We start from the raw sequence: 24,247 nt of genomic DNA, 5'->3' as shown, positions 1-24,247 counted from the left end.
GGACACTGTACTGAGCGCTTGGGAGAGTCCACTAGGACAATAGAGACATTCCCCGCCCACGAGGAGCGAACAGTCTAAAGCCGGGGAGGGACGTTAATATAAATTAGGAAATGACAGATATGGACCTAAGTGCCATGGGGCCGGGAGAGGATTGGGGGGAAGTGGAGGCCTCGGAGCGGAAGGGAACACACTGGAGCGTGTGCAGGGTGAATGCGGTCAGGGAGCACGTGTGTCTCTAGAAGCAGCGTGGCTCAGTGGAAAGAGCCCGGACTTGGGAGTCAGAGGTCACGGGTTCTAATCCCGGCTCCGCCGCCTGTCTGCTGTTTGACTTTGGGCGACTCACTTGACTTCTCTGTGCCTCCGTGACCTCATCCGGAAAATGGGGATTCAGACTGTGAGCTCCACGTGGGACAGCCCGATTACCTTGTATCTCCCCCAGCACTTAGAACAGTGCTTGGCACATAGTAAGCACTTAACAAATGCCATTATTATTATTATCTAGACAGCATTCTCCTAGACTGACAGCTCATTAGGGGCAGGGAACGCGTCTGCCAACTCTCATACTCTACCAAGCATTTAGTACAGCGCTCTGCTTATCGTAAGCGCTTAGTAAATGCCATCGTCGATGCCGGTGTGTGAGGGGAGGACACCATTCCTGATTCCGTGCAAGGGAGTCGTGCTATAATAATAATAATGTTGGTATTTGTTAAGCGCTTACTACGTGCAGAGCACTGTTCTAAGCGCTGGGGGAGACACAGGGGAATCAGGTTGTCCCACGTGGGGCTCACAGTCTTAATCCCCATTTTACAGATGAGGGAACTGAGGCACAGAGAAGTTAAGTGACTCGCCCACAGTCACACGGCTGACAAGTGGCCGAGCCGGGATTCGAACCCATGACCTCTGACTCCAAAGCCCGTGCTCTTTCCACTGAGCCACGCTGGGAGCACCGGCCCTGCCCGATTTATGCCCCCTCCATCCGGAGATCGGGAACCCGCCCAGCCCCGGCCCTCCCCTTCCAGATCCAGTGGCCCACCAGGATAGGTGTGGGAAGACCCGGGTCCCAACGCCCAGTCCCTGAGAAGCAGCGTGGCTCTGTGGATAAGGCACAGTCCTGGGAGTCAGAGGGACCTGGGTTCTATTCCTGGCTCCACCCCGTGTCTGCTGTGACCTTGGGCAAGTCACTTCACTTCTCTCTCCCTCAGTGACCTCATTTGCAAAATGGGGATAAGGGTGTGAGCCCCATGTGGGACAGGGACCGTGTCCAACCTGATGAAGTTGTACCTACGTCAGTGCTTGGAATTGTGCTTGGCACATAGTGAGCGCTTAACAAGTACCATTATCATTATTATTATTGTTATCATTATTATTTTTATCCCCGCAGGTTCCAGGAGAAGGGGAACCTGGAGGTGCTGCTGTTCAGCATCCAGAGCAAACTGCGAGCCAGCAATCGCAAACTGTACGTGCCCAGCGAGGGCCGTAGCATCTCCGACATCAACAAGGTGGGCCGGGGTCGGGGGTGGGGGGAGTGGGCGGGGATTTGACTGCGGGAGTGGAGCCCGGGGTGGGGGTGGGGGTCTGAGGGCCTGGGGCCTCCGCTTCTCCCTCCCCCAGGCATGGACCCAGCTGGAGAAGGCAGAGCACGAGCGGGAGGCGGCGTTACGGGGGGAGCTGATTCGCCAGGAGAAGCTGGAGCTGCTGGCACAGCGCTTCGACCACAAGGCCGCCATGCGGGAGAGCTGGCTCAGCGAGAACCAGCGCCTGGTCTCCCAGGTAACCGTGTGGGGGAGGGGCTGGGGTCTGTCTCCCAGGTAACCGTGTGGGGGCGGGGGTTGGGAACCGTCTCCCGGGCAACTGCGTGGGATGGGATTGGGGTCCGTCTCCCGGGCAATCAAGTGGGGTGGGATTGAGATCTGTCTCCCAGGTGACCGCGTGGGGTGGGGCTGGGGTCCGTTTCCCCGGCAACTCGGTGGGGCAGGGCTGGGATTTGTCTCTCAGGCAACTGGGTGGGATGGGGCTGGGGACGGTCTCTCAGGTAACCATGTAGGGTGGGACAGGGATCTGTCCCCCAGGTAACCGTGCGAGGCAAGACTGGTCTCCTAGAGGAACCGCATGGGGGTAGACAGGTTCTCTGGGCAACGGGGAGGGCAGGTCCCTTGTACGTAAGGTCAAGGGTCATCTTTGGGGCAATAAAGTCGACTTTAAGGAGGGGGATCTCCTGTGGGTTTGCTCCCCTCCCCGCCATTTCCGGGCCCCCGGGCCCACCCTGCTCAGAGGCCCGGGCGCCCCGTCCTCAGGCCAGTGGGGGCGGGAAAGCGGGGACAGTGCCCAACCTGTCCTCCCGCTCCCCCAGGATAACTTCGGCTACGACCTGCCGGCGGTGGAGGCGGCCATGAAGAAGCACGAGGCCATCGAAGCGGACATCTCCTCCTACGAGGAGCGCATCCAGGCGGTGGTGGAGCTGGCGCAGGCCCTGGCGGGCGAGGGCTACTACGATGCACGGCGCATCGGGGCCCAGCGGGACAGCGTCCTGCGCCAGTGGGGGCTGCTGACCGGGCTGGTGGTGGCGCGGCGCGGCCGGCTCGAGCAGAACCTGGCCCTGCAGAAGGTCTTTCAGGAGATGGTCTATATGATCGACTGGATGGAGGAGATGCAGGTGCGGGTCCCCCCGGCTCCCCCAAGTCCGCTCCGGCCGCTGCCCCAGTCACCCCCTTCTCCGCCTCAGCTCGGTCCCGAGGCAGGGAAAAGGAGCAGCTGGGAGTCAGAAGGACCCGGCTTCTAATCCCGGCTCCGTCACCTGTCTGCTGTGTGACCTCGGGCGAGTCACTTCGCTTCTCTGTACCTCAGTTCCCTCATCTGTAAAATGAGGATCAAGACTGTGAGCCCCTTGTGGGACAGGGACCGTGTCCGACCCGATTGGCTTATTTCTAGCCCAGCGCTCAGAGCAGTGCTTAACACGTAGTAAGCGCTTAACGAAGACCATCATCATCATCATTATTATCAGGAGACAGTCTCCTACGCTAGCTCGGGGGAAGGAGAGTCGGGCGGACCGATCGGACGGGCTGGCCCGGCGCCGAAAGCGGGCCCGAGTTCCGAGTGGACCCCAAACCGGGCCACAGGTGGGGTTGCCGAGGAAGAGAGCCGGGCGGAGGTGCCCAGCCCGGTGTGACCCCCTTCCCTGGCCTGACTCCACAGTCTCAGCTGGTGTCCAGGGAAAGCGGGAAGCACCTCTTGGAAGTGGAGGATTTGCTGCAGAAGCACGGGTTGCTGGAGGGAGACATCGCTGCCCAGGCGGAACGCGTGGAGACCCTTAATGCCGCTGCCCTGCGCTTCTCCCAGCTACAGGGTACGGCGGGCCCCTGGGGGAGGACACCCCAGGGTGGGCATCCCGAGGCGGGTACGGAACTCCCCGCGGCACCCCGGCCTCTCTCCTTCCCTTCGGTCCCGGCCCTGAAGGTCCTTCCCTCACCCACCGCCTCTCCCCACCTCCCCCAACAGACCTGTAGCCCGGAGGGTCGTCGGTCAGCCAGTCGGTCGTTTTTGTTGAGCGCTTACTGTGCGCAGAGCACTGTACTAAGGGCTTGGGAGAGTTCAGTATAACAGTGGAACAGACACATTCCCTGCCCAACTCTTTTCCCGCTCCCTTGTGCGTCGCCCTGACTTGTTCCCTTTATTCATCCCCTCCCAGCCGCACAGCACTTACGTTACGTATCTGTCATTTATTTATATTAATGTCTCTCTCCCCTCCCAGCCCCCCAGACTATAAGCTCACTGTCTGGCAGGGAGTGTGTGTGTTTTTATTTTGTACTCTCCCCAACACTTGTACAGTGCTCCACGCACAGTAAGTGCTCAATAAATACGAATGACTGACCGACTGCCCGTATTCCCTGCTTACAGTCTAGAGGGGGAGACAGACGTTAATACAAATAAATAAAATGACGGATATGGACGTAGTGATAATAATAAGGGTACCTGTTAAGGACTAACTATGTGCCAAGCACTGCTCTAAGCCCTGGGGTGGGTACAGGTTCATCGGATTAAATGCCCTAGGGCTGGGGTGGGGGCGGGACGAATAAAGGGAGCAAATCCGGGCGACGGGCTGAGTCGTCCCGCTCTCCGTCTCCTTCCCGCCCCCCGACTCTTGGCCCCGAGGGTCTCCCACCGCCTCTCCCCATCTCCCCCGCCTCAGGCTACCAGCCCTGCGACCCCCAGATCATCTGCAATCGTGTGAACCACGTGCAGCACTGCCTGGCGGAGCTTCGGGAACTGGCGGGGCGGCGGCGGGAGGATCTGGAGGCCTCGCGGCAACTCTGGACCTTCTTCCGGGAGCTGGAGGAGGCGGAGAGCTGGGCCCGCGAGAAGGAGCGGGTGCTGACCGCCGCCCAGCCCGGCGCCCGGGACCTGAGCGCCGTGGTCCGCCGGCTGGGCCAGCACAAGATCCTGCTGGGTGAGCTGGGCGGCCGGCGGGCGCTGCTGCAGCAGACGCTGCGCCAGGGCGAGCAGATCCTGGCGCGCCGGGCGCCGGGCGCCGAGGACATCACCGACCGGGCGGCGGGGGCCAGGGTCCGTTGGCAACGCCTGGAGGACCTGGTGGGGCGGCGGGGGCGGCGGCTGCAGGACGCCCTGGACCTGCACCAGTTCGGGGCGGAGCTGGAGGACCTGGTGGCCTGGCTGCAGGACGCCTACCGCCTGGCGTCCAGCGGCGACTTCGGCCACGACGAGCACTCGAGCCGCTGGCTGGCGCGGCAGCACCGGGCACTGTCCGAGGAGGTGGAGCAGCACCGGGGCACGGTGCTGGGGCTGCGGCGGCAGCTGGCGGGGCTGGCGCCGGGCCCGCGGGAGGGGGTGGAGGTGCAGGTGCGCGTGGTGGAGGTGGAGCAGCTCTACGGGGAGGTGGCCGAGGTGGCGGCGCTGCGGCGCCAGTGGCTGAGCGACGCGCTGGCCGTCTACCGCATGTTCGGCGAGGTGCACGCCTGCGAGGTCTGGATCGGCGAGAAGGAGCAGTGGCTGCAGCGCATGCGTCTGCCGGACAAGCTGGACGACGTGGAGGTCGTGCAGCACCGGTGAGGGCGGGCCCGCCGCGGACCCGGTCGGCCTGGCGGGCGGGGGCCCGAGCGGGCCCGGGAAAGGACCGGGCCAGGCCGGGTTGGCGGACGGGGGCCTGGGGGGGCTGGGAGAGAACTAGGGGGGCTGGGGAGGGACGAGGAGAGACGCAGGCCGGGCCAGGCCGGCGGATGGGGGCCGGGGCGGGCGTGGGAAAGTTCCAGGCCAGGCTGGGCTGGAGGATGGGGGTCGGGGTGCATCTGGGGGCCGGGCCGGGCTGACGAGGGCCCGGATGGACCTAGGAGAGACCCAGTCCCGGCTGGGCTGACGCGTCATCGTCGCCATCAGTGGTGTTCATTGAGCACCGAATGTGCACAGAGCGCTGTACTAAGCGTTTGGTAGAATACGACCCGACGGAGTTGGTAGACACATTCCCCTCCCCTCATTGATGGGGGGGCCGGCACAGGACCACCGGAGACCGGGGCTGGGCTGGACTGGTGGATGGGGGCGTGGGCGGGGACCAGGAGAGACCAGGCTTGGGGCGGAGGCAGGACAGGCCTGGGTGGGGGCAGAAGAGACTCCGGCGGGTGGTATACTTGGGCAGAAGAGAACGGGCACGGACGAGCGTGGCAGGGGGCGGGGACGGGAGAGAAGCGGCCTGGGAGGGCAGAAGCGGGCGGGTGGCTAACCGGGCCCCCGTGTGACGCAGGTTTGAGAGCCTGGACCAGGAGATGAACAGCCTGATGGGCCGCGTCCTGGAAGTGAACCACATTGTCCAGCAGCTGGTGGACGGGGACCATCCGAGCGCCGCCGAAGTCCGCTCCTGCCAGGACCACCTCAACAGCAGGTCGGGGAGGAAAGGGGCTTCTTGTCCCTTTCCCTGGCCCACACAGGACCCTGGACACCCCAGACCGTGGCCTCGACACAGAGGGGGGAGCAGGGGCTAGAGGGTGGAAAGGCTGAGTTTGGAGGGGCGCGCAATTGAACATCCCAGGGGTGTTTGGGGAGCGGCCGGCCTCCCCTCCATTCCCTCTGGACATCCCGTAGGGTGTCCCCAGCTCCCCAGGATCCCGGACTCGGCCCTCCCTGCATCCCGACCCCGCGGGGCCGGCGGAAAACCCCATTCCTGCCGTCTCCTCTCTCCATCTCCGTCCCTCCTCGGTTCCTCCTCCTTCCAGCCTTAACATCCGCCTCACCCCCAACTGTGGCAGGCCGGTTAGGCGATTCTGGGAAAGTCACTCTCCCTCTCCGGGCCTTAGTTTTGCCACCTGCCCAAGAGGGAGGACGATCCTCATTCCGGTCAGCTCCGTTTTGGGACGGGGGAGCGGCCGGGGGTGGGGCGGCCCTTGGGACCGAGCAGGCGGGTCGCCCAGGAGACCTCTGACCCCGCCGCCCCACCCCTTACAGGTGGAACGGCATCGTGCAGCTGGTGGAACAGCGCAAGGCGGAGCTGAACTCGGTGCTGCACATCCAGAACCACCTGCTGGAGTGCGCGGAGGTGAAGGCCCAAGTGCGGGAGAAGCGGCTGGCGGTGGAGGCGACGCAGCGGGCCGGCAGCGACCTGGGCGGCGTCCTGGCCCTCCAGCGCCGCCTTTGCTCCCTGGAGGCGGCCCTGCTGGTCCTGGAGCCCCGGCTGGCCGCCCTGCAGCAGGAAGGGGAGGCCCTGGCCGCCAGCCACCCGGCCCAGGCCCCGCAGCTCCTGAGGCAGTTCGAGGAGATCGGCGAGGAGTGGGAGGGCCTGAAGCAGACGCTGCAGGGCTGCGAGGACGCCCTGACCGTGGCCGGCCGGCTGCAGCAGTTCATCCAGGACCTGGACGGCTTCCTGAGCTGGCTGGTGGAGGCCCAGGACGCGGCGGGGGCCGGGACGCTGCCCGGGGGGCTGGCCGAGGCCGAGCAGCTGCTGGGCCGGCACGCGGCCCTCAAGGAGGAGATGGACCGGCGCGAGGAGGACTACGGGCGCATCCAGGCCGTGAGCGAGCTGCTGGCGGCCGACGGGGCGGAGCTGGGGCCCGCGCTGGCCCTGCAGCAGTGGCTGCCGCAGCTGGAGCTCGGCTGGAGCAAGCTGCTGCAGCTGTGGGAGGGCCGGCGCCAGGCCCTGGTCCAGGCCCACGTCTACCAGCTCTTCCTGCGCGACGCCCACCAGGCCGAGGCCGTGCTCTGCAATCAGGTCGGGGGGCACCCCCTCCCCTGCCTCTGGGACCTGGGCTCCCGGGTGGGGCTCCCCGGCCTCGGAATGGGGCAGGGGTCTTGGCAAGCTCCTCCTATCCCCAGACCCTCCCGCCTCGGGCAGACCTGCTTTTTCCAAGATGCCCTGGGGGGCTCCGGCCACGGGCTCCCCGGACCGCCGTTTAAGAAGGGGGAGAGGGCCGGGCGGGCGGGGAGTTGACTGGTCGTTCCTCTCTCTTTGTCCTGATGTTTATCCCGGTGGGGAGATCCCCGTCTGGGGATTATCCGGGGTCCCTTGATTTCTCTCCCACCTTCCACCTAGCAGCTCTGTTTCAACCTATGAGTCCGTCAGTGGTACTGATCGCGTTGCTTACTATTTGCGCGGAGCACCGTACGAAACGCTGGGGACCTGGTAGATGCGATCCCTGCCCTCAAAGCGCTTAGAGTCTAGCAAGGGAGCATTCATTCATTCAGCCATCTATTGAGCGCTCACTCTGTGCAGAGCACTGTACTGAGTGCTCGGGAGAGTACAATACAACAATAAACAGGTTGCCTGACCAAAATGAGCTTACCGTCTAGAGAAGGGAGAAGGGATACAGATAATAAGATAAATTACAGGTTAGAGAAGCAAATGAGTATAAGGATATGCTCCTAATAATCGTGGTATTGGTTAAGCGCTTACTGCGTGTCAAGCACCGCTCTAAACGTTGGGGTAGATACAAGATAATCAGGTCCCACATGGGGCTCACAGTCCAAGTAGGAGGGAGGACTGGTATTGAATCCCCATTTTGCAGATGAGGGAACTGAGGCACAGAAAAATTAAGCGACATGCCCAAGGTCACATGGCAGACGAGTGGCAGAGCCGGGATTAGAACCCAGGTCCTCTGACTCACTGGCCCGAGCTCTATCCAGAGGCAGCACACGGGCGAGGGGTCAGCAGTGAGATAGATGAGATTGAGATACACCAAGTAGGTTGGCATTAGAGGAGCGGAGTGCACAGGCTGGCTTGTAGTAGGAAATCAGGGAGACAAAGTAGAAAAGGGCAAGGGGATTGAGTGCTTTAAAGCCTAAGGGAAGGAGATTCTGGTTGATGCAGAGGTGGATGGACAACAACGGGAGATTCTTAAGGAGTGGGGAAACATGGACCGAATGGTTTCATAGAAAAATGATCTGGGCAACAGAGTGAAGTATGGACCGGAGTGGGGAGAGACAGAAGGCAGGCAGGTCTGATGCAGTAATCAAGTGGGATAGGGTGAGTGCCTGAGTTAACCCGGTAGCGGTTTGGATGGAGAGGGAAGGGTGGGTTTTAGCCATGTTGTGAAAGTTGAACGGACAGGATCGGGCGACGGATTCAATACGTGGGTTGAAAGAGAGAGATGAGTTGAGGGTAACACCACGGTTTGGGGCTTGTGAGACAGAGAGGGTGCTGGTGTTGTGTCCGGTGATGGGAAAGTCAGGGGAGGGCAGGGAAGTTGGGAATATGAGAAGTTTTGTTTCGGACATATTAAGTTTGAGGTGTTGGCAGGACATCCAATTGGAAACATCGAGAAGGTGGGGGGAAATGTGAGTCTGCAGAGAAGGAGAGAGATCAGGATTAGAGAAGCAGCGTGGTTTAGTGGATAGGGCATGGGCCTAGGAGTCAGAAGGACCTGGGTTCTAATCCCAGCTTTGCCACATGTCTGCTGTGTGACCTTGAGCAAGCCATTTAAACTTCTCTGGGCCTCGGTTACCTCGTCTTGTAAAGTGGGGATTAAGAATGTGAGCCCCATGTGGGACAGGGACTAGGTCCAACCTGATTAACTTAAATTTACCCCAGCGCTTAGAACAGTGCTTGGCACATAATAAGCGTTTAACAAATACCATTAAAAAAACAACAACTAGGAGAGGACAATGAAGCCGAGGTTGGATAATGTTTTCAGGAGAAGGGGGAAGTCCTCAGTGCCGAGGATATTGAAGTCTCCAAGGATCGATGTAGGGATGGAGAAAGAGAGAAGGAATGTGAGAAAGGGATCGAAATGGATCAGAAAGTTGGAGGTGGGACCGGGGGAGCTGTAGATGACCGTGACTAGTAACTGGAGTGGATGGTAGAGGTGGATGATAAGGGTTTCAAGGGAAGGGAAACAGAGAAGGATGGGGGAAGTGGAATGGTGTGAAAGTGGCATTGGGGAGAGAGAAGGAAGCCCACTCTTCCCCCTTTCCCACTGAGTCTTGGGGAGTGGGAGATGAGGCCCCGCTCCAGAGAGAGCGGCAGGGGAGTCAGTGTCATCGGGGGAGGGCCCGATTTCAGGGATGGCAAGGCTGAGCAGCGAATGGGTTGGGAACAGGTCAAGAATGAAGGAAAGCTTCCCCATGATGGAACAGGATTCCATAGGTCACACTTGGCTGAGGTCTGGGTGGGATGTGTTTGAGGGGGGGAGATGGGGGTGGTCCAGGGAGAGGGGAAGGCCTGAGGGATGGGGAGGGGTTGGATGGGAGTGAGCTGATGGGGCTGGCGAGGGGGAGAAGGATGGGGGGTAGCTCTGGGAGAGAGTAACAAGGATGGTGTAGGAGCGACACAAGGGGTGGAAGGGGTTGGATGGAGGGGGATGAGGGGCGGTGCTGGGAAGGGAGGACAGGGATGGGTTGATCGGCGGGAGGGATTAATGGGACACGGTGGGATCAGAGAAATTATTATAGGTGAGGTTGCCAGTAGCTATAAGACTTATTCCGGTGGTTCCCTGATTAAACTGCTGAATCGAATGCGGATCCTTGAGGGTGAAGAGTAAACAGAGGGCTGGATTGATGCGAAGGCAGAGCAGTTGAGGAGATATAAAAATCCGGGTCATTGTCCCCGGCCTGTCAGGCAGCCACACCCGTTTGTGTTCTCTACTGTGCATTCAGGCCGGGCCGCGGGGAGAGGGAAGAGGAAGGAACGGCTGCTTCTCAGCCGCAGCAGTTTGGGAGCGAGATCTACGTGTGCCGGTGGGTGGACGGTAGGCAGTGGTTCCGTTGTTCGATAACCTGGGCCGGCTGAGGCATCTTGGCAGAGACAGAGAGAGAGATCCCCGTATCCACGGTCAGCTCTCTGTCCCAGGTGATGTTTCGATGTCCTGGCCCCTCCGAGGCAGCTCTGCAGAGAGAGATCTCTGTGTGCTCGGGCAACTTTCTTTCCCGGGATGGTGTGAACTGGCCGAGGTAGCTCAGCCGAGAGCCAACTCCGTGTCCTCAGGCAGCTCTCTGATGCCTTGGGCCGACCGAGGCAGCTCAGAAGAGATTTCAGCGACTTCGGACAGCTCTCTGTCCCGGATGACTTTGGATAACCTGGGCCGGCGGAGGCAGCTCGGCAGGTCAGCGAGGGGGCTGATGCAGTAGTCAAGGCGGGATGTAACAAGTGCTTGGACCGGTGTGGTACGCGTTTGGATGGAGAGGAAGGACCAAGTTGTGTTGTGGAGAGAGAATCGGCCAACTGACTGAATGTGCCAGTTGGAGGGGTGAGATGAGACAAGGATAATGACAAGACTGTAGGCTTGTGAGACAGGAAGCGTGGTGCTGTTGTCTACAGTGATGGGAAAGTCAGGGGGAGGAGAGAGTGTGGGAGGGGAGATGAAAGAAGATGTCTCTGATGCTTAGGATCAGGAGCAGGGGCTCAGGGAAAACTCATTTCTTTCCAAAGGGTCTGAGGTCAGGCAGTCCTTACCTTCAATTCAATTCAATTCATTCATTCGTTCAACTGTATTTATTGAGATCTTACTGTGTGCAGAGCACTGTACTAAGCGTTTGGGAAAGGACAATATAACAATAAACAGACACATTCCCTGCCCACAACGAGACCACAGTCCAGAGGGGGAGACAGACATCAATATAAATTAATAAATTATAGGTACATACGGGAGCGCTGTGGGCCTGGGGGGGGGGGGGAATGAATAAAGGGAGAGGGTCATGGCATCGCAGAAGGGAGAAGAGGAAAGGAGTGCTTAGTCAGGGAAGGCCTCTTGGAGGAGATGTGCCTTCAATAAGGCTTTGAAGGAGGGAGTGCTCTGGACACAGTAAGTGCTCAATAAATATGACTGAATGAATGGATGAATTGAAACTAAGGACTGTGATAGGGGTTTTGGATTATCTGTGGAATTTCAGTTATCCAGCTCTTCTTGTTTTCCTTGAGCCCGGATAACTGGTCAGTCAGTCAATCGTATTTATTGAGCGCTTACTGCGTGCCAAGCACTGTACTAAGTGCTTGGGAGAGGACTATATAACAATATAGTAGACACATTCCCTGCCCACATCAATCTGCCTTTTCCTGTTCTGGTCTCCCGGGGGGGTAACTGGGTTCCTAGTGGGGGTGGGGGTTGAAGATTTCCCCGGTCCACCTGATCCCCCCACTCCCCTATCAGGCCAAGCCAGATTTTCAGATCCTGGATCTCCCCCTGCCTCGTCCATTTTCCTGGTCCAGACCGATGGGGAGGCCCGCTCTCATTACGGAAACCTCTTCCCGGTCCCTGGTGACCTCTGCTTGACCTCTTAATTCTCCTTTCCCTCTCCAACCTCCATCCCTCCTGCTGCGACTTGGCCCCCGCCCTCAGTGGAGTCGGTCTGGAGGACCGAGGGAGGGTGAGGCAGAGGGTCAGGAAGAGGAGGGAGGGAAGGGGAAAACAGGGGGGAGCCACCCTGAAGGAGGTACTCTGAGGGGCTGGGGGAGCAGAAGCAGAGTTTGCAACTTGGGTGCCCCCTTCTTCCCGCAGGAGACGGTGCTGTCTGGCCTGGAACTTCCAGACACGGTGGAGACGGTGGGCGAGGCCATCAAGAGGCACCGAGACTTTCTCACCACACTGGAGCTGAACCTGCAAAAGACCCAGGTGGCCGTGCAGGCCGGGGAGAGCCTGAGGAGGCAGGGCAGCCCCTATGGGGACCAGGCCCAGGTCAAGGTCGCCCAGCTCCAGGAGAAGTATGTGGGTTCTGCCCATCCCGGACCCAGCCCTGCCCCTCCCTCCATCTCCCCCAGCTCTCTGTCTCTCCACCTCCCTTCCCCTCCCGACCCCAGCTCTCGTCAGCTCTCCCGCTTCCCCCTACCCAGATCCGTCGGCTCCTCGGGGCAGGGGGCGGGGTTGGCAAGGGTCCGGCTGCCCCCACTGCCCACGGCGGGATATCCCAAAGATCCCAGGGACTGTCCCTGGTGTACTAACGGGGGGGTGGGGGAAGCTGGGTGGGCTGGAAAAACCGGCAGGGAACAGTGTGGGTGGCGGCGAGGGCCCTGTGTCCCCACGTGCCCCCTCCCTAGGATGGGTATGTGTGCATGAGAGAGGGAGAGAGTACCCCCTCAGAAACTGGTGCCTTGTGGCTGGGGTCCCGGGGGAGGGCTGAGCCTGTAGGTGGGTATATTTATAGGTGTGAGTCAATGTGGGTCAGCGTGGATGTTGGCATGCGTGCGTGCTCCGGCCTCCGTGCGTGTTGTCGTCTGTGTGTCCCTCTGGCCTTCGGGATTCTCCTGCCTGCTTTTCTCCGGCTGCCGAGCGCGATGGGAAATCCACCACCCTCTTAACCACCACTCCCCCTCCCCTCGGATTCCACCCTGCCAGCCGCCTAGGCACCCTCACCGCTCCCTCCCCAAGCCCCCGTCCAGACCAGTGCGCTCCGCTTCTCCGCTTCTCCGCTCACCCAGCCCCGCCACCTCCACCTCTCCCGGCGGCGGCGTCCCCAGGCTCCCTGAGGGCGCAAGAGTGCTTCGTGCCCGCAGCCTGGACTGGGGTCGGAGCCTGACTTTGGTGCCAGGAACCCCGCCCGAGCGCCGGGAAGCAGGGCCCGCTGCCACGGTGCCCGCCTCTCCGCCCCCGACCCTCCCTCCCGTTCCCTGGTCCGTATTGATCGGGCCTCTCTCTCCTCGGCGAGTGCTCTCCTGACTCACGCTGTCTGTCTCTGCCTCTGTCCCTGGCCCTCTCTCTGGTTCTCCCAGCCCCCACACGCAGCCCTGCCCCCTCCCTCCGTCGCCGCCTCTCCATCCCTTCCTCTCCGGGTGTGCCCCCGTCTCTGTCCCCGTCTGCCTCGGTGTGCCTCGGGAGCAGAGCCAACCCCACTTTTCCCGGTGCTGGGCATTTAGGTCAGCCGGTCCCTATCCAGAAAAGGGAAACCGAGGCAGGAGAGGCCGGCGGTTGAGCCGAGACACTGCACCCCAGGTGCCCCGAGGCCGGTCGGGCTCCGAGCCCCCCGCCCCCGGGGCCCGAGCCCTTCTTCTGGGATGGTGGGGGGTGGCGAAGGGCAGGGACGGAGGGGCACCCGGGGCACTCAGCTAGGCCTTGTTGCCCCCGGAAGGAGCCAAGAGAACAAGCTGCGGGCCCTGCAGTGGATGCAACAACTTCACGACCAGCTAGAGCTGCAGAGCTACCTCCAGGACTGTCACGAGGTACCGCGGGGGCCGGGGGCTTCCCTCCGCCGCCCCCTCCCCAGACCCGCGGCCCCGCCACTCGGCCGCCCCGTGACCCCGGGCGGGTCACGTCACCTCTCCGGCCCTCACTTCCCCCATCTGCAAACGGGGGCTGGAGCCCGGTGAGCCCCAGGTGGGCCGGAGGCTGTGCCCCACCCGATGGGCCGGTCTCCACCCCGAGACCTTAGCCCGGCGCACAATAAGCGCTCGGTACAGAGCCTCGGGATGGTCCCGTGTGAGGCCAGTCCACCGGGGCCTGGCTGCGGGACGGGGCGAGGGGGGACGGGGCCCGGCCGCCCTGTGCCCCATCCGCCCGCCAGGGGGCGCCCCCCTCCCCGGCCGGAGGCGGGAACCGGGCCCTCGGGCGGCGCTTCTGATTGGTGGAGAGGGAGTCTCCTGGCAACGTCGACGCGCGCGCGCGGCGGCGGGCGAGGAGGCACGTGAGCGCGAGCCCGAGGCCCGGCGCCCGCCGCAGCGGCTGGAGGGGGGGAGGGTGCACGCGCACGCGCGCCCCCGCGGGCTCCCTCCGCGGCCCCGCTCCGGTGCGCGCGGGAGAAACCTTCCATCCTGCGTGGCCACCGGAGCTCGGGCTCGGCGGGGCCCCGGACCGGACCGCACCGGGCGGCGGGGGTTGCTGCGGTGGCGGGGGAGCATCGCCCGCCGCAGGTACCCGCGCGCGCCGCCGCCCGCGGGCCTGGCACGGGGGGGGGGGAGGGGCTAGGCGCGCTCCCGATGGGGAGGGGGCTCCGCGCCAGCGCGCCCCCGCGTAGGAGAGGGGAGAGGAGGGGGACCAGCCGGGGCGGGGGGAGGGGGAGGGCCCGACTGGTGATGGGGAGGGGGGGAGCTGTGCAGATGCAGCTGTTTGGGGGGCGCCGAGGTTTGCGCGTGACCGGGGCGGGGGGTGGGGGTGGGGGGGGGTGAGAGGATATGGAGGGAGCTGTCCAGCCGGCTCGGATGCGATCTTTCACTCATTCATTCAGCGGTGTTTATCGAGCGCTTACTATGCGCAGAGCACTGGACTGAGCGCTTCGAACGCACAGTTGGGCACCCATTCGGATTAGGGCCCCGGGGGCCAGAGGGAGAGCCCCCCCCCCCCCCCCCGGGACCGGGGACAGTGGGCGAAGCTGCCCGGAGCTCGATTTTGGAGGGAGGGAGCTGTCCCCGTTGCAGGTTTGGGGTCGGGGGGAGTTGGCCGTTCTTGGAGGTGGGGAGGGGGTCGCCCCTGGCCCTGGATTTGGTGATGGGGGAGAGGGAGCCGCACCGGAGCTGGGGTTGGAGGAGGTGGTGGTGGTGGTGGAGGTGGGGGGAGGGAACCGTCCCCAGGGCCGGGATTTAGGATGGTGGGGAGGGAACTGCCCTGGGGCTGGTTTTGGGGGCGGTGGGGAGGAAACTGCCCTGGCCTGATTTTGGAGAAGGTGAGCAGGAAGCCGTCCCTGGGACCGGATTTGGAGGCGGTGGGGAAGGAACTGCCCCTAGGGCTGGATTTGTGGTGAAGGAGGATCCTGCCCCTAGGCCTAGATTTGAGGGGGAGGGAGCAAGCCTGAGCCTCGATTTGGGGTAAGGAGGGAGATTTCCCCGGGACCGGAATGGGGGGAAGGGGAGGGAGTTGTCTCTGGGGCCGGATTTGTGGGAGGGGGGCGGGGGGGAGGAATTGTTTCTGGAGCAGGGTTCATTTCTGTTCCCGTGGACCGGGTCGGTCGGGGAACCAGCCGTTCCTGAGGTGGGTTGGGGCCCGAGATTAGGAAAGAGAGAGAAGCTGACTCCCCTTCTGACTCCTCTTCCCGTCTTCAAAGATGTATCTCCTCCAAGAGGCCTTCCCTGATTCATTTCTAATCTCCCCGCTTTATATCCCTCCAACTTCCACTTTTCCACCACTTGGCCCCTCTCAAACTGCCCTAGGAGTATTTATGTAGATGTCTTTATACTCTTATTGCTTCCTCCTGCCGGCAGTTTACGTCAATAATAACGTTGGTATTTGTTAAGCGCTTACTATGTGCCGAGCACTGTTCTAAGCGCCGGGGTAGATGCAGGGGAATCAGGTTGTCGCATGTGAGGCTCACAGTTAATCCCCATTTTACAGATGAGGTCACTGAGGCACAGAGAAGTGAAGTGACTTGTCCACAGTCACACAGCTAAGCGGCAGAGTCGGGATTCGAACTCATGACCTCTGACTCCCAAGCCCGGGCTCTTTCCACTGAGCCACGCTGCTTCTCCACGCTGCTTCAATGTCCCTCTCCCCTACAGAACTGTAAACCGTTGTGGGGAGAAGTAGCCGGTCCTAATTGTAGTGTACTCCTCCAGGCATTTAGTACAGTGCTCTGCACTTAACAGGTGCTCAAGAAATACGAAGGGATTGGTTAAGATACTCGTGTGTGAGATTTGCTCCTGGATCGTTGGGGCTAGCTCAAGCTCTGTTATAAAGCTGCTCTAATAACAACAATAATAATTATTATGCTACTCGTTAAGTGCTTCCTCTGTGGCAAGCACTGTTCTAAACACCGGGGTAGATACAAGTTGGTCAGGTTGTTCATAGTCCCTGTCCCACATGGGGCTCACAGTCTTAATCTTCATTTTACAGATGAGGTAACTGAGGCCCAGAGAAGTGAAATGACTTGCCCAAGGTCGCAGAGCAGAGCTGGGATTTAGAATCCAGGTCCTTTTGACTTCCAGGCCATGCTCTATCCACTAGGGCTATGCTGTATCCACAAGGGCATGCCTTTTTGCTCTAGAAAGGACCCTGGGACTGCTCCTGCCTCTAGGAATTAGAGTTTAGTACAGTGCCTGGCACGTAGGAAGTACTTAAATATGATAATAATTATCATTATTGTTAGAACAAAGAATAAATCTGTCCATAGAGAGAAGAGGGCCACGTGCATGCCCCGGTCTACAAGGGTCGCTCTCTGCGGTTAGGGGCCCCTGTGATTCGGTTTTTGCCCTTTCCTGGGGGGTGCCGGGGTGGGGGCTGGGATGGCTGGGGACGGTCTCTGGGCCAGGAGCTCCCCTCCCTGAGGCTCCCTCCCCCCTCCGCAGCTGGATGGCTGGATCCACGAGAAGATGCTGATGGCGCGAGATGGAGCCCGGGAAGACGGGCACAAACTACACAAGAGATGGCTCCGTCACCAGGCGTTCATGGCTGAGCTGGCCCAGAATAAGGAATGGCTGGAAAAGATCGAGAAGGTGAGCGGGGGGAGAGGTCGCGGTGCGGGCGGGGAGATTGACAAGATGAATCCAAGATTGACCCAAACACAACTCCTTTCCAGCAGAAGCCCCTAACAGCGCAGAGCACAGGACTTTGCTTATCCCCGCTTCCTTGCCGGGGGCCCCCCGACTGTTCAGGAGGTGTAATTGGGGTAATCACTAAGCACTTACTACGTACCACCCACTGTACTAAGCGCTGGAGTAGATACAAGATGATCAAGTCGGATGCAGTCCCTGTCCCACGTGAGATTCTCAGTCCAAGGGGGAAGGAGAGTAGGTATTGCATCCCCATTTTACAGATGAGGAAGCTCATAATAATAATAACAGTTGTATTTGTTAAGCACTTACGGTATGCCGGGCACTGTTTTAAGCGCCGAGGTAGATACAAAGTAATCAGATTGTGCACAGTCCCTGGCACACGTGGGGCTCACAGTCTTAATCCCCATTTTATAGATGAGGTAACTGAGGTCCAGAGAAGTGAAATGACTTGCCCAAGGTTACACAGCAGACAAGCGAGCCCACTGTTGGGTAGGGATTGTCTCTATTATCGAATTGTACTTTCCAAGCGTTTAGTACAGTACTCTGCACCCAGTAAGTGCTCAATAAATACGATTGAATGAATGAAAGTGGTGGAACCGGATTTAGAACCCAGGTCCTTCTGACCCCCAGGCCCGTGCTTTAAGTTAAATGACCTGCCTGAGGTCAGCCAGCAGGCCAGTGGTGGAATCTGGATTGGAAGTCAGGTCTCTGACTCCCAGGCCTGTGCCCTCTTCACTAGGCCGTGCCGCTTCTCAGCAGTGTATTGCTCTCTCTCCAGCCCTCAAACCTCCCTGGCAGGCAGGAGCGGGCCAGGGTTGGTCCCGGTCAAGCGGGGAGAGGGTCCAGCTCTTGCTCGCCTAGGGCCTTGGGGTCACCTCGGGAACCCAGGGGCTGTTCCGGGGCCTCCCTAGCTGATCTGGGCCGGCTCCAGGGTGCCCAGGCTTCTAGGCCGAGCTTGAGGAGCGGTGTGGCCTAGTGGAGAGGGCCTGTGGGCCTGGGAGCCAGAAGACCCGGGTTCTAATCCCAGCTCCGCCGCCTGTCTCCCCGGGTCACCTTGGTCAAGTCACTTCAGTTCTCCGGGCCTCGGTTCCCTCATCCGTAAAATGAGCATTAAAGCAGCGAGCCCCATATGGGACACGGACTGTGTCCAACCCGATTAGCTTGGATCTACCCTAGAGCTTAGCACAGTGCCTGGCACACAGTTGGTGCTTAAAAAAAGAATATGCTGGAGCCCGATTGAAACCGTGTCGAACCATTCCTCTCTCTCTGACGGGGTGTCTCTGCCCCCGCCGCCCCCCCGGAAGGAGGGGCAGCAGCTGATGCAGGAGAAGCCGGAGCTGGCCGGTTCCGTGCGGAAGAAACTGGGCGAGATCCGGCAGTGCTGGGCGGAGCTGGAGAGCACCACGCAGGCGAAGGCCCGGCAGCTCTTCGAGGCCAGCAAGGCCGACCAGCTGGTGCAGAGTTTCGCCGAGCTGGACAAGCGGCTGCTGCACATGGAGAGCCAGCTGCAGGATGTTGACCCCGGCGGGGACCTGGCCACGGTCAACAGCCAGCTCAAGAAGCTGCAGGTAGGGGGTGGGGCGGGGGGGGGGGGGCAGGAGCTGGGGGCTGGAAAGCCACAAGACGAAGCCGCTGGGGGAGAGAGGGAGGTGTGGCTGGGAGCCCAAACTAAATCGGGCAGTCAGTCGATGGAATTTATTGAGCCTGAACTTTGGGCAGAGAATGGAAATAGTAATAATGGTAATGATGGTTTTTGTTAAGCGCTTACTACGTGCCAAGCACTGTTCTAAGCCCTGGGGTAGATACGAGCTAATCAGGCTGGACACAGTCCCTGTCCCACGTGGAGCTCCCGGGCTTAAGCTCTTGGGAGAGTACAATATAATTGACAGACGTGATCCCCGCCCTCAAGGAACTTGCAGTCCAACAGAGCTGGGGAGCAGTTGGGTCACCCCCAAGTCGGGCCCAGACCCGAAAGAGCTAGTGGCCTGGGAGCAGATCAGGGCTGCAGCTTGCCGGGGCTCTGGGGTCTGAGGGAGCGGGATTTTGCTGGGAGAGTGGGCCATCTCGGGGAGGGGCTCGAAGCGACCAAGATGCGGCGTTGGGGTGCGTGTAGACACCCCCCCCTCGCCACTAATGGCCCAGAGAGGCCCCTGTTGAGCCACAGAAAAGTTCCTGGCCCCGCTTTCCCCACTCCCACTGTCCCCACGGACTGGGTGGACACCTTTTTGCCGGCGACCCGCCCGATTCCCCAGGATTCCCTGCCTTGCCACCCCACCCCTACCTCATCCGGCCCCAGGGCGAATGTGGCACGTCTCTGATTTTCTGCCATTCTCAGCGCCCACCTTGCCGGTCAGTGGGCATGAAGGAATTAGGACCGTGGCAGGGAAAGAAGAATCCCCCCAGTTTTTATGGCATTTGTTTAGTGCTTACTATGTGTCAAGCCCTCTTCTAAGCACTGAGGTAGCTACTGGGGTAGAGGAAAAAGCATGGCGTAGTGGATAGAGCGAGGGCCCGGGAGTCAGAGTAATAATGTTGGCATTTGTTAAGCGCTTACTAGGTGCAGAGCACTGTTCTAAGCGCTGGGGGAGATCCAGGGTCATCAGGTTGTCCCACGTGAGGCTCACAGTCTTCATCCCCATTTACAGATGAGGTCACTGAGGCCCAGAGAAGTGAAGTGACTCGCCCACAGTCACACAGCTGACAAGTGGCAGAGCCGGGATTCGAACCCATGACCACGAGTCAGAAGGTCATGGTTTCTAATCCCGGCTCCACCGCTTGTCTGCCGTGTGATCCTGGGCAAGTCATTTCACTTCTTCGGGGCTCAGGTGCTTCATCCGGAAAATGGGGATTGAGGCTGTGAGCCCCATGTGGGACAGGGATTACGTCTGACCCTATTTGCTTGTATCCACCTGGTCGCTTAGTATAGTTCCTGTCACATAGTAAGAGCTTAACAGATACCAAAGTTAATCAGGCCAGAGACAGCCCCTATCCCACATGGGGCTCACAGTCTAAGTAAGAGGGGAACGGGTATTGAATCCCCATTTTGCAGTTGAGGAAACTGAGGCCCAGAGGTCACACAGCAAGGTCACAAAGCAGACAAGTGGTGGAGCCGGGATTAGAACCCAAGTCCTCTGGCTCCCTGGCCTGTGTCCTTTCCGCTAGCCCACACTGCTTCCTTGGCACGGTTGGAGCCGAAGGGATCCCAGAGAAGGTGCCCTTGCCCCGGGCACATGCCCCGGGGGTGTCCTACATAGAGAGAACGGGCGGCTAGGCGATGGGTGTGGGTGACCGATGTGGGCACCGCAGCTGGCAGCCTGAAGTTTGGGCAGGCAGAGGCAGATCATAAGCTCCTCCTAGCCCGCTCTTCTGCCTCCTTCCCTTTCTATTCTCCTTCCTCCCACCTGGTCCCGCCCCCTGCCAGGCCCGGCCACTCCGGCGGGGCCGGCCCACTTCCACGGGGCCATGGGAATTCCAACCTCCCCAGCCGGGAAAACCCGCCCTCTCCCCCAACCCCGGGTCCCACCGGATGGACGGACAGATGGGCAGTTCCAGGAATCAGGGCCGAAGCGACAGCCGCAGGCGCCCCAGCCTAGCTGCGGTCTGGCCAAGGGTCTCTCCATACCGCTTGGCCCGAGGCCTCTCTCGGCCCCCCCGGCCCCGCCCTACCCCTCTGGTTTGGCCCTTGGCCTCACCCCGCCTCCTTCGTCAGGATGACTCCGTGCAAAGAACTCCCAGGGTCTCTGGAGGGAAGCTGAGTCACCAGTCCCCCACCCTCCTCCTGGCAGGGGAAGTATGAGGTGGTGGGCATCCAGGGCATTGGGCAGGGGGAACCCTGTGCCCATTGCCCACTCCCAGCCTTTCAATTCTGCTTGTGCTTGGCATCTCTTTCCCCTTCCCTCCCTTTGCCCTGGCCCTCTCCCGCTTCTTCTAGGATACCTGGCTTTGTGTTTTCTCTCTCTCTCTCTTTTTCTCCCCACTGCTGTCTCTCTTTCCATCTCTTAGTCCCAGACTCTGGCCCAGTGCCTCCCTGTGGATCTTGTTTTTTCCTGTGTCTCTCTCTCTCTCTCCCCACTCCACCTACCAGGGGCTTATGAGCAGTGTTGTTGACGGGGAAACCGGAGCCGTTCTGATCCCAAGCTACAATGGGGGCGCCCAACATCTGCAACTGCCAGTTGCCTCCTACTGGTCCCGTAGCCCCCCAGCGCTCAGCTCTGAGGGCTCCTGCAGCCTCTCCCGGCGTTGAGCGAGGTGGAGAGGAGGGTCCAGATGGCAGCGCTTAGGACAGATCGGGGCCAGGTCTCCTGCCTGCTGCCCTTGCGTGCCCCACCGTGCCGTGCGGCCTAGCCGTCCCCGGGGGGGGCCCGGCCGGCCGGTCTGGACGCCGCTGCAGGGGAGGCGCCCTGGTTTCCTGCCTTGGCCGAAGCCAAGGAGCGAGGGAGGGGAGAGGGGAGGGAGGACAGCGGGGGCGGAAAGCGCTCACACCCAGTTCCAGCAGGGGGGGAATGGCCTCCCCGGTCCCCAGATCCTGACGCCGGCTCCCCAGAAATCCAAGGATCAGGATCACCATGACTCTTCCTGTGGGCTGTAAGCTCATGGGTAGGGAATGTGTCTGTTTACAGTTGTAGTGTGCTCTCCCAAGCACTTAGCCCAGTGTGGTGCGCACAGTAAATGCTCAAAAAATACAACTGAATGACTGATGTACTCCCGGGCGTTCTCGGCCTTGTTTGCCCATCTGCTCTTTCCATTGCCACCCCTGACCTTTCCAGTTGTCCGTGTTTGCCCTTGGCTCCCTCGGACTCCTAGCCCCCTCACCCATCCATCCCCCTTCGCTCCTCTAGCCTTAGACCTGTGTGCCAAGGTGGGTGGGGCAGGTAGAAATAGAGAAGCAGCAAGTCCAGTGGTTAGAGCACGGGCCTGGGAGTCAGAAGGTCATGGGTTCCAATCCCAGCTCCACCACTTGTCATCTGTGTGACCTCGGGTAAGTCACTTCCCTTTTCTGGGCCTCAGTTCCCTCATCTGTAAAATGGGATTAAGGCTGTGAGCCCCATGTGGGACAGGTTCTGTGTCCAACCCAATTATCTCGTATGTACTCCGGAGCTTAGAACAGTGCCTGGCACGTAGTGAGCGCCTAACAAATACCATGATTATTATTATTATTATTTGATTTTATGATAAGCCTACTGGGTGCTACAAAGGACTGGGGAAGCCTACGTGAGGGGAAATTTGACACAGTCTCTGTCCCTCAAGGGGTTTCCAATATTAGAACAGTGCTCAGCGCTTAGGACAGTGCTCAGCACTTAAAACAGTGTTTGGCACATCGTAAGTGCTTAACAAATACCGTTATTATTATTGTTATAAGAATGAAAGTGGGGAGAGAGGGCTGGCGACAGACATATGGAGCGGTGAAACAGTGCGAACAGGTAAACAAAGTAAAAGATGAGGACAGATAGACAAAATGACAATAAAAATAGCAGTAGGAGTAGGAAACAGTGGCTGAAGGAGCAGTTTCTGGCTTCTTATAGCTCAGAGTCCTAAAGTCACAACCACAGCCCTCCCAAAGTCTCTAGACCGTAAGCTCGCTGTGGGCAGGGAATGCAAGCACTTAACATAGTAAACATAGTAAACTCTTAACAAATACCATTAAAAAAAAGTGCCTGAACTGTAGTTTCCAAAGGCTGATTATAACATCCCTAGTTTACCGTGGAGGAAGCCACATGTAAATTGAGCGCAGGAAGGGTCTAAGGGGTTCAGAGGTCCCGGGGGGGGGTCCCTTCAGGCCTGGCCCAGCGTGAGACCCCCCCAGAGCTGAGGCCCACAGCCCCGGGGTCTGTCGAGGCTCCTGGCTGGGTCTGGCCCGGCCCCACCCGGCCTCCTCTGTGACCGCCCCCCTCCCGCCTGCTCCCGGTCAGACGATGGAGTCGCAGGTGGAGGAGTGGTACCGGGAAGTGGGAGAGCTGCAGGCCCAGACGGCGGCCCTGCCCCTGGAGCCGGCCAGCAAGGAGCTGGTCGGGGAGCGTCAGAACGCCGTGGGCACGCGCATCGTCCGGCTCATCGAGCCCCTGAAAGAACGCCGGCGCCTGCTGCTGGCCTCCAAGGAGCTGCACCAGGTTGGCCATGACCTGGAAGATGAGATTGTAAGTGGGGAGATGAGGGGTGGGGGTGTGTGTGTGTGTGTGTGTGAGGGGCAAGTCCCTCAGAGTGGCAACCTTGGGGGCTCCACATCCCTGGGAGTCTCCGCCCTCTGGGGGCTCTGTGTCCTTGGGAGTCTCTGCACCCTGGAGGCTCCATGTCCCTGGGTCTCCCGGCTCCCGGGGGCTCCATTTACCTGGTTGTTCCCCCCACCACCCCGAGACTCTGTGTTTCTGGGAGGGCTTGAGGGCTCCGTGTCCTTGGAAGTCCCTAACCCTGATACTCCTTATTCCTGGGAGTCCCCGCCCCTTGAAGGCTCCACTGGAGAGAGCAGGGAGGGAAGGGAGCTGCTGGGCCTGGCCCTTCCCTTCCAGCTCGCTAACGGTTTCCGGCCCCCCAGGTGTGGGTTCAGGAACGGATGCCCTTGGCCACTCAGACGGAGCGGGGCAACAGCTTGCAGGCGGTGCAGCAGCTCATCAAGAAGAACCAGGTTGGGAGAGGGGGCAGGCCAATGGGAGGGAGGGAGGCACAGAGGGAAGGAGGAAGGGCACTTGGAGGATGGAGGGAGAGGGAAAGGTAGGCAGGGCAGGATGGGAAGGGATTTAATGAGGGGGTGCAGAGGGAGGGAAAAGAAAGGGTGGGAAGGGGTGGTGGGTTGAAGCCAGGGGGATAATGGGCTGAAGGGATGAGATCTGGGGGCAGCCAACATGGCACAGCTCAGGAAGACCAAAGGCACCATATGGTGACCCGGGAGCGGGGCAGAGAAGCCATGAGATCTCAGAGAGAGCCGCACCCTGGATGCAGCTACCCACCCTCCGCGTTCCGAGCCCCTGACCGTGCCCTGCCACTCTGCCTTCGGCCCGGAGCGGGACCCTCGGGAGGGCCGTGGGGCCCCAGGGTTGTTGGATGGGGCCCTAGAGCAGCAGGAACCGCAGCCCCAACTGTGGGATTGCCCATTCCAGGACTGCAGTGGGCGGCTGATGTGCACATCAAGGTTGCAGCCCCAGCCAGAGGCCGGAATGCCCCCAGGGTGTTTTGGGGGGTGGCCTGTGGCCTAGGGGGTTGCCGATGCTGGTCCTAGAGATGCCAGTCCAGGAAGCAGCATTGCCCTGTGGATAGAGCCCGGGCCTGGGAGTCAGAAGGACCTGGGTACTGATTCCGGCTCTGCCACTTGACAGCTGTGTGACTTTGGGCGAGTCACTTCACTTCCCTGTGCCTCAGCTTTCTCATCTGTAAAATGGGGATCAAGACTGTGAGTCCCGTGTGGGACAGGGACGGGGT

General features: G+C 60.5%; 1 protein-coding gene across 4 annotated transcripts in view; it reads left to right on the top strand.

Moving 5' to 3' along the window:
* Positions 1-24,247, top strand: part of SPTBN4 (spectrin beta, non-erythrocytic 4) — a 54,772-nt gene that overhangs the window by 15,335 nt on the left and 15,190 nt on the right. For 3 of the 4 annotated variants that reach the window (XM_029065179.2, XM_029065178.2, XM_029065181.2), the window contains exons 10-22: positions 1,382-1,499; positions 1,612-1,770; positions 2,351-2,653; positions 3,193-3,343; positions 4,187-5,060; positions 5,750-5,887; positions 6,448-7,207; positions 11,925-12,127; positions 13,489-13,579; positions 16,631-16,777; positions 18,142-18,405; positions 22,747-22,971; positions 23,367-23,456. In XM_029065179.2, coding sequence (XP_028921012.1) covers positions 1,382-1,499; positions 1,612-1,770; positions 2,351-2,653; positions 3,193-3,343; positions 4,187-5,060; positions 5,750-5,887; positions 6,448-7,207; positions 11,925-12,127; positions 13,489-13,579; positions 16,631-16,777; positions 18,142-18,405; positions 22,747-22,971; positions 23,367-23,456 — 3,523 coding nt within the window. Of the gene's footprint in view, positions 1-1,381; positions 1,500-1,611; positions 1,771-2,350; positions 2,654-3,192; positions 3,344-4,186; positions 5,061-5,749; positions 5,888-6,447; positions 7,208-11,924; positions 12,128-13,488; positions 13,580-14,078; positions 14,267-16,630; positions 16,778-18,141; positions 18,406-22,746; positions 22,972-23,366; positions 23,457-24,247 lie in introns of those variants that run through there. The other variant, XM_029065182.2, reaches the window with a different exon arrangement.

Source organism: Ornithorhynchus anatinus, chromosome 5 (assembly GCF_004115215.2).
Source record: "Ornithorhynchus anatinus isolate Pmale09 chromosome 5, mOrnAna1.pri.v4, whole genome shotgun sequence".
Taxonomy (NCBI): Eukaryota; Metazoa; Chordata; class Mammalia; order Monotremata; family Ornithorhynchidae; genus Ornithorhynchus; species Ornithorhynchus anatinus.
The sequence above is the reverse complement of the archived record's forward strand: the minus strand, read 5'-3'. Positions and strand labels throughout refer to the sequence as shown.